The sequence below is a fragment of the Populus trichocarpa genome, chromosome 18 (genome assembly GCF_000002775.5).
Source record: "Populus trichocarpa isolate Nisqually-1 chromosome 18, P.trichocarpa_v4.1, whole genome shotgun sequence".
NCBI classification, from domain to species: domain Eukaryota; kingdom Viridiplantae; phylum Streptophyta; class Magnoliopsida; order Malpighiales; family Salicaceae; genus Populus; species Populus trichocarpa.
The window spans coordinates 12,316,451-12,326,142 of record NC_037302.2 but is presented as its reverse complement, the minus strand read 5'-3'; the positions used below and the strand labels follow the sequence as shown (position 1 = coordinate 12,326,142).

The 9,692-nt window shown below is 34.6% G+C and overlaps 1 protein-coding gene across 1 annotated transcript; it reads right to left on the bottom strand.

Annotated features, from left to right (window-relative positions):
* Window positions 1–383: 383 nt before the first annotated feature.
* On the bottom strand, window positions 384–3,788 carry LOC7493380 (putative leucine-rich repeat receptor-like serine/threonine-protein kinase At2g24130). Its single transcript, XM_024589990.2, has 2 exons — window positions 1,044–3,788; window positions 384–896 (listed from the first exon to the last, which is right to left on the bottom strand). The coding sequence occupies exons 1-2, from the start codon at window positions 3,592–3,594 to the stop codon at window positions 520–522; spliced, it is 2,928 nt and encodes a 975-aa protein (XP_024445758.2). The 5' UTR covers window positions 3,595–3,788; the 3' UTR covers window positions 384–519.
* Between the last annotated feature and the right edge of the window lie 5,904 nt (window positions 3,789–9,692).

The window sequence follows — 9,692 nt, the reverse complement described above, 5'->3', positions numbered from 1 at the left end:
CAAAATGCTGATATTTTTTAACCAGAATAATCTGGAAGAAGAAAGACATAGGTTGAAGCATCAATGCCTGCCTAGTTCATAGTTGAACTGTGCTTCAGAGCTCACAATCTAGTGAAATCTATTAAAAAAATTAACAAATCGAAGGAAGTTTTTGGTTGATTGTGATTAAAAATATGACTAGTAAGGGATAGAAGAACTGTTTTCCAGCTTAAAAAATCCTTTGGACGGGTGAAAGAAGATTTTCTTTATGATTTAACAATATACCTGTCTGATGTTTTCACCTCACCAGGAAACTTCTGTTAAAGGTAATGAAAATAACCCAAGAATACACTACTGCGAAAACGTCAAATTAAACTATGGCAAATAGCTAATCAACAAGGCTATTGCATTGAATTAAATCCATTTATTACCATGAAAACAATCAAACAAATAAGTACAATGATTAGAAGTTTCTAAGATTTTGATGAAACTACTTTCAGTGCCATTGCAAATTCAAGAAGCACTAGCTTTAGGATATGATTATTCAATCACCAGGGAGGGAGGGTTAGAGAGATACTGCTTTAGGCTACCCATTTCATTGGCTACATCTAGCATGCTTGGTCTTGTTGAAGGGTTATTTTGTGTGCAAACAAGACCAAGCTCAATCAATTCCAAGATTACATCACTCCATATTTTGTTATAGGATACCGGCATGACAGATGGAGCACACCTAAGCACTGCTTGATCAACTATGGGCTTGAGCTTGTGGGGATAGTGACTCTTAACCCATTCATGCAAGCTTGAACCTTCATGAAATAGAACATCTGTGGGGCGCCTTCCTGTTATAATTTCTAGCAGGAGGACTCCAAAACTGTAAACATCTCCTTGCGTTGAAGCACGCTTTCCCATTCCATATTCTGCATGAGATCAAGTTGACAAGGAAATTATTAATAAACGTAACAAGGTATTTGAAAATGTTCCTCTCTCTCCATGAGGAACATGAATTATAAATCATTTTATAGTTTAGAAATAATACTAAGTTGTTGCAGAAAGTAAGAACATACCAGGGGCAATGTAGCCGACAGATCCACACAACAATCCATGATCAGATGAGCTGAGGAACATTGAATCATCTGTTGAATTACTATCATCAGCACCTTTAATCAATCTTGCGATTCCAAAGTCAGTTACCAAAGCTGTCATGTCTTCATCCAGAAGAATATTGCTTGGCTTGAGATCACAGTGCACTACCCTAACAGGAGAATAGTGGTGCAAATAGGCCACTCCTTCAGCCACATCATTACATATGCTAACCAACTGAATCAAATCCAGCCCTGTATTTAGTCCATGGCTTGGGTATAAATGCCCTTCCAGGCTCCCATTTGACATGAGAGGAAGGACAAGAGCCTTAAAGTCTGGCTTGCTGCATGTTGTGATGATCTTGATCAAATTTCTATGTTTGGCCCTCTTTAGTACTTGGCATTCTCTTTTGAAACTTCTTGAAATTTCTCCATCTTCCTTTGAATCCAATACCTTAACAGCTATCCTTGTATTGTCTTGAAGAACGCCCTTGTAGACATGGCCAAACCGGCCTGAACCTATTAGGCTTGAGGCGCTAAAACCCCCTGTAGCTTCAATAAGCTGTCGATATGAGATTCTTGGATGCTTGAGGTCTTTTGTTTCTTTGTCCTCATCTCCCAAGTCCCCTCCATTGAATATCACCATTTTCCTTCTGAACCTTGACCTGAGTACGAGGGGGTATGCGAACATGCATAATAAGGGAGTAGCAAACAGTGACAGTAGGACAGGTAAAATAAATGAAAGATGAGCATTTCTCCTCCGGCAGTTGGGCATGCCCTTTATTTGTCCACAAAGGCCATCATTGCCAAGGAAGGAGTCTATTGTCAGGGAAGAAAATGCTCCCTTGTTTGATATGTTCCCAGAGAACTTGTTGAAAGAGAAGTTGAGATGCTTGAGAGTCGGCGATGCCTCAATAGATTGTGGTATATTGCCACTCAATTGGTTTGAAGATACGTCGAGTTCTTTAAGATAAGGCAACTGCCCTATTGTAGCAGGAAGAAGGCCTTCTAAGACATTACCTGAAAGGTTAAGGTACTCCAGTGCAATGCAGCTTCCAAGTTGTGGCGGGACTGTGCCAGAGAGATTGTTGGAAGATAGATCGACTGCTAGCACCATGTCCATTTTACTCAGCTCAAGTGGTAAAGGCCCATGTAAATGATTTCTTGACAAATTCAAATACAACTTCAAGCTCCTCAATCCTGCAACTTCCCTAGGAATTGTCCCAGAAATGTCATTGCTAGAAAGGTCTAGGATCTCCAAGTTGACACATTGTCCCAAGCTTGGTGGTATGGTTCCTGACAGTTGATTTTCATAGAGAAAGAGTCTCCGAAGCTGTGAAAGGTAGGCAAAACTGTCTGGGATGGAGCCTGTAAGTTTGTTTTTTGACAAGTCAAGAAGGCCTAAATGGGAAATGTTAGCAAGAGCTGCTGGAATTTCACCAGAGAGTGAATTGTTTGATAAATAAACCCTCTCTAGTTTTCCCATACGACATAATTCTGGTGGGATGGTACCATTCAGAAGGTTACTGGACAAGTTTAAGAGGGTGAGGTTGACAAGATTTGAAATGTGAGAGGGTATGGAGCCATAAAGAATATTCTCATCTAGATGAATCTGTACACATTTGGTAGAAAGATCACCAATAATAGGAGGTATCTCTCCAAAAAGGTTATTTCCTGCTAATTCAAGCTCCTGAAGGTTAGATGAATTAACTAAAGAAGCAAAAAAAGGTTCAAGATTTGTGTTACCATCATGGCTAACGAAGTCATTGTAAGACAAATAGAGGATCTGTAACTTTGGCATTTTGCGTACAATCTCTGAAGGCAATTCCCCACTCAGCATATTTGACTCCAAATCGAGCCATTCAAGATTGGTGGAGTTAGAAAGTGCTCGAGGGACCCCGCCAACTAGTCTATTAGACCAAAGCAAAAGAAACCTTAAAGCACCAAGCTTACATTCATTATTCAAAGGAATTTTTCCAGTTAAAGAATTGTTAGAAAGGTCCATATACTGCAAAGAAGAAGATCCATTGCAGAAAAGTGGTGCAGGAATATCACCAGCAAGCCTGTTATTTCCCAAATCAAGATATACTAATTGATGAAGAAATCCCAACTCCTCGGGAATGTTTCCACCGAGAAGATTCCATGATAAACTGAGCTGTCTTAACTGGAGAAGATCACCCAACTCTGCTGGAATATGGCCTTCAAAGAAGTTCCATGACAAATCAAGAACCAACAAAGAAGAAAGATTCGCAAGAACCGGAGAAATCCTGCCACGAAGTGACAGGCCACTTAGGTCAAGCTGGACAACATGATCACTAGCATTGTTGCACTTGACTCCTGTCCAGTTGCAAACATGAATACCTGAAGAGTTCCAGCTCTCAAGCGCACCTTCAGGGTCTAATACTACATCAGACCTGAAAGAAAGCAATGAGATTCTCTCCTTAACAAGCTGGGGACTTATCTCTTCCCCAGAAACCACGAACAAAATGATGATCAAACAAAGGAAACTAAACATGGAGAATTTACAAGAACCCATTTTGATTCTTGGTCGACCTCTTCGAGTTAAAGAAACTCAAGGAAAGAGGTTTCAAATGCAAGAGGAAAGAGAGGGAGCTGGTAGAGAATGAGCAATGCACCACCATGGCCTGAAGACGATATATAGCTTTGACACGTTCATTATAAAGGAGCGAGCAAAACGCTCAAGCTCAGCTAGCTAGAGAGAATTCTTGTGCCTAACTGCCGTTGAATGTGTGAAACGTACGTTTGGCGCCTGTGATGGTTGACTACGAAACACAACGAATAGCGGATGAAAAAGTGTGTCCACGTGCGAAATGGCACGTAAGGAATGTTACAAGCTGCACAGCATTGTGCTGCACATGTCAGCTACAGGCCTAACATCGTAACACCTTTTGGATTCTTGTTGTTTGCTTGTGGGAAAGGACTTAATTAGTGGATTGTTGGCTGTAATAAGAGAAAGATAATCTAGGTGAATAGAGCATGCTTAGGGGATGATGTGGCGTTTTGGTACATTTGTCTGCTAGATGATGGACCCAGAGATTAAAAGAAATATCAGATGGTGTTATGTGTCCCTGATTGGGTAATATAGCACTGAGTGATCTTAAGGATATCTAGCACACCATAGCAGTTAGCTAGCCTAGCAGGAAAACGATGATGTTCCAGTTACTACGTGGGTATTAGGAAAGGGAATTACGTGTTACATTTTCATCTACAAATGTTGTTCAGTGTATTTGGCGAACTTTTCATCACTTCTGAAGACTGAAGGGATAACAGATTGAGACTTTTGGGTCTTCTGATTCGGTTAACGAGGAAAAATGACTGCCCCGAACATGAAACCAAGTGGATGGATTCTGGTTCTAAAAACCTGAACTTGTTTGTTGTCGGAAATTGTTGATGTTGTTTCCTGAACTTGAAGGGGAAATCATATAATTAATGCCCTGGAACAGCTGCTCTGTGTCCCTCGTTATGATTCTGAACTTCATTAGGCTAGTTAAGGGTTAAGTACAGTTTGAATATGAGGAGGACTATACATATAGGATCTCCTAATTACTAGTCCTCGCATAAGCATGACTTGCCTTTAGGTCGACGACGATTTCACTGGCATGCCGGTGTATCCGATATTAATTATCCGATATGGTTGTATTGTATTTTTATTTGGTTTGAACAAATATAAATAAGAGGGTATTTAAAAATATAATAATAAGTGTAATTCAAAGTGTTTTTTACTTGGAAATGTATTAAAATAATATTATTTTATTTTTTAAAAATTATTCTTACCATTAGAGTATTAAAATAATTTAAAAATATAACAATAATTAAAATTTTAAAAAATATTATTTTAACCGGATTTCCAAACACGACTTAAAATTCACTCCAATTTAATGCGACTAGGTGCAAAGGTGAGTGAGGGATTCATCCAAACATGACATCCATCTTGTTCCGTTATAGTTTTTTTTTTTTTTAATTGTGTTTTTCAATATAGTGTACGGATCTGTCTATCTCTTAGTTTATAAAGAATTTCTATGGTTTTGTGCATGAGTTTGAAGTCTAAACTTTAATTTATTTTCATGTAGTTTTTTTTCTTGATTTACATTTTACTTTTTTGGAATTGATTTAAATTAAAAACCCACATCTTGTTGGGGAACAACAGCTGATAAACAGGTGAAGAAAGTACTCCATCGAACCTAAACATGCAGAGATATATAGATGATGGATTAGAAAAACGAATGGATAAAATCCAACTCTAACCCCTATCCATTGCCATCCAGACTTGACTCGGTCTTTGTATCCGTTTTCTTGCTCATGGCTGAAAATAAAGTAGGGTTGGGACTTGGGATGGCTTAGGGTCAAACCATGTTCACATTACTAGCTAGATAGATTAGTTAGATAATGTCCGTATCTAGCTAGTTAAGGGATGTTTAAAAATGTAGTTGTAATTATTTTTAAAAGTATTTTTTAATTGAAAAAATATTAAAATAATATATTTTTATATTTTTTAAAAATTATTTTTACTATCAATATAAAAATTTCAATTTTTTTTAAATATAAAAATAAACAGAAACTTAGTTATATTAGCTACGAAAACTTCAGCCTTTATTATTAATTCATTTGTTGCTCATCATGACAATTCACCAACCAGCCGAAGCTAGCCTTATTTTCAGCACCGCACTCCATTACTTCCATCGTATTCTGAGCTCATCGTCAAGTCCTTATAAGGGGACTTGCCCAATTAATTTACAAGAGAAAAGCCATGAAGGCGAAATTTTTCAAACCTGTAAATCCATTTTCCGGCCCGTGGAGGTGGTCGGTGGTAAAAATCCACACTTTATATCCGACAAATGTTTGCCAGTTTGAATCCTCGTTCTTCAATTAATTAGAATTAGGGTTTTGCACTACTTTTTGTGCTGATACATGCTTGATACGCCGTTATAAAATAAAAAATTACTGCAAAGCTGTAACCTATTTAAATCCTTCTCGTAATGGATGACAACTATGCTCTAACTAGAAATAGGAACACGCTACGCTAAGCTAAGGGTCAAGAAAAAAAATTAAATTTAAAAAAATTTATATATATAATAAATTATAATCGAAAACAAATAAAAATTTAACAAGAAAATCAAGAAAAAAATTAAAAATCAAGAAATTAAAGATTAAAGTTGAAATTTCAACAACAAAAAAGATCAATCAATGTTTTTTGAGGTATAAAAAAGAAAAAAATAGGAAAAACAAACAATCAATCAGAGATAAATCGCTCTACCACCACCGACATACATCATATTGGGAGGAAAAAGACATGACGACGCATTTAATGAAACAATAAAAAAGAATTTTAAACTATTAGGATGCATCGCACACCCCGTCCAAAGACTTAGGCGCCTTTTACGCTCCAACAAACTTTTAAAATTAAATAATATTTAATTGATCTTAAATTAATAAAAATTAATGGTCTTGATTGCCCTGGTAATTACATAAAACCTTAAAGGAAAGGACCAAAAGACCAATGAACCTATGGTTTATATCTTTGCTTTCAAGGCTATAGTTGTCAATTTATTGTACATGAACAAATAAAAAGATAATTATGCCCCTCTTCATAGTGTTATAATTTATTTTTTTGAAGGTAAGTAGATTATTTTATTATGTTTAAAAATAAAAAATATAATTATATCCCTAAAAATCCTAAAAACATATATATATAAAATCCGAACGTTTCCAATTGTTCAAATAGTATCTCTTGAAAGGAAATTTCCCTGCGCTTAACTTTAATTAAGTGTTCAGCAACTTGAATATATAGAAGAGAGCAGTGCGCACAAAAAAAAAAAACTAGTTATTTCCTGGACATTTTACATGTTATGCTTGTTTATGTTTTATAAATAAAATATCAATTGATCCAGCAGAACTTAGCAGATGATAACCAATTATGTCAACAAAGGAAGAATATATTTAAGTGATCATCAGGATTAATTATAATTAACACATGCTTTTGCTAATGATTATTGTATTAAAATCTAGTGCCTACAAGCCTAATTGTCGGATACATGGTATGATAAAATCTACTAACACTGTTTAAGGGCATTAATCTGTTCATAAACTCCCATAGTGATCAAGTTGCACATAAACTACGTAAAAAAAATGAAAGTTACAGGAGCCAAAGGCGACCAATGATGCTGTCCCCAGTACTCGTTTATAGATTAAGATTTTGCTAAAGTAGCTGTGATTTAATTACTAGGCATGTTCAAACGTGTTGTGAGCAATATGTAACAAAAACAATAGCATGCCATGGAGCGTGCTTATAATGCTTCTTTAACCAAGCAAGTTGCAGCAATATATATTAGATTTGAAGGGTTTTCTTCTGTTCTTGAAACTCGTCATAATTTCTCAGTTTTCCACAACTTTATGATCGTTTTTATTCCATAAGAGAATCACCTTTCCGTAATTTAACTTGTTGGGTTTCAAATTAAGATGAGAAGATTTTGACCTTGTTATTTTGTTTCAGCAGACTCTTGATCAAGTCTTCCACCATTTTATTTTAGTACTTGTTGGCTTGACCTTGCGATGTCGGCAATTCTCTGATAATTAATATTGATCCTTGCTATGTCCCTGAAGAATCTAAAACATGTCTAACAGGAGCTGAGCTTCATGCTAATACTACTGTTTGGTACTGGTAGCATATACTAGTTCCATACAGATACGAGAATTACATTGTATGCCAGCTGATCTTGGATCTTTTCTGGAAATACTGCTCTTAATTTGTTTTGTACATTTTTTTTATATCTTTGGATACACTCCTAAACACAACACGATACAACGATACATAGGTAAGCGGTCACTCTCAATAAAACCTACCTACGGTGGAACTATATAAAACAAGAATGTTTAGAAAAATTGGCAGATATAACGTAAATATCTATAGAAGTGCTAATTACTTTTTGTTTATGTACGTAGCTGATGTTTAAAAAATGACCCCCCCCCCCCCCCAACTCTTTGCATTCATTCTTTCTAGCTAGAGAGATGGCTGGGATTGCTTTTTTCCTGCAATAGCTAGGCTCTGATTTGATCAGGCCAATGGCGGCAATGTGAAAGAGGATAGGGTGGATGAGGCTGGCTTTGAATATATATATATATTCTGTCGTTCAGTTTCATCGCATGAAGCATGGCAGACCTGAGATTGATTATTTTAATCCAGATTTTTTGAGATTTTTCTTTGTTCTTAACAATTTCGTGATTGATTTTGTATACAAGTGTGTGTGTGTGTGTGTGTGTTGCAGGAGGTCTAATCTAAATCTAAATATAGCAACACACTACGAAAACGAAAGCAAGCTTCAGGAGATGCAATTGCAATGGTGCTGGAGGCATGAGTACTTTGTCTATGCAGATGGTGGGTTCTGTCCTCTACTTTCTTCAATAAATGAAACTATAACGGTAACCCTAGAAGTTTTATTTATATAATAATAATAATAATAATAATTATTATTATTATTATTATTATGTAAATTTATATAAATAATAATAATATTAGTTACCCGATTGATGATGTTAGTAATGATCATGTTTATAATAAAATGATCAAGTGTGAAAATGTCCATTATGTGTAAATAATATAATAAACATATATATTATGTCTTTATATATTAATAACTATATATGTCCTATAAAAGTATTTATTAATATTATCTACAACTCATGCCCTTGGTGAGATCAACATTATTATTTTTAAAATATATTTAATATAAACTAATGATTTTAAGAACATGTTCTATCTTGATGTGATCATAATTCTCAACTTTTAAAGACAACCTTACAAGATTTATCACTAACATTATTTTTTATTACTTAAAAAAATAAATAAATTTTTCATAATTATAATCAATTCCTTTTCATGTAGCTAGGGGTTGCATTTGAAATTGTAATACAAAGTGTTTTTTATTTGAATAAAATTTTAGAAATCTTAAGGGGTGTTTAAGAGTATGGAAATGGTTATCTTTTAAAGTATTTTTCACTCGAAAATATATTAAAATAAATTTTTTTTATTTTTTAAAAATTATTTTTGACATCAATATATCAAAATAATCTAAAAATATAAAAAAAATTAATTTTTAAAATAAAAAACAAAATTACTTGTCATGTGATTTGACAAATTAGATATTGATTTTATCTGCATGGTGCATGCTGCCTTCTACGCCGAGTTTCAAGCTTACTATTAAAAGAACCAGAGTTTATTAAAGCTGGGCTCCGATAATTAAGACCCAGTTCAAATGGCACTATTTTGAATAAGAGCAACAAGGATCCATGAGTGACTCCTCGGCCCAATTACTCTACAGCTGCATCGACTTTTCACCTTTTCTCAATCAGATAATATGAACTTATTTTAACCATGTATATAAAAGATTTATTTTTTAAAAAAGATTTTCTTATTAAAAAAATCCTCATATTCAAATAGAGTTTGATTGTTATCTAAAAATATAAGAAATAAAAATAATAAAAACAAAAACATGACTAGTTGAAGAGATAAAAGTAAAAATATCAAAATAAATTTGTTCCTTGAATAATTTTAGAGTAAATTTTTGTATTTTCAAGACAAGGATACATAGAGAATATATATCTAGAAAAAATATTTAT

What these genes read in the sequence shown, in the direction of transcription:
- LOC7493380 (XM_024589990.2), bottom strand. Translation starts at nt 3,594, where the DNA reads ATGGGTTCTTGTAAATTCTCCATGTTTAGTTTCCTTTGTTTGATCATC. An exon ending in TGTCGGCTACATTGCCCCTG is followed by an intron (nt 897 to 1,043) that starts GTATGTTCTTAC and finishes GATCTCATGCAG; the next exon opens with AATATGGAATGGGAAAGCGT.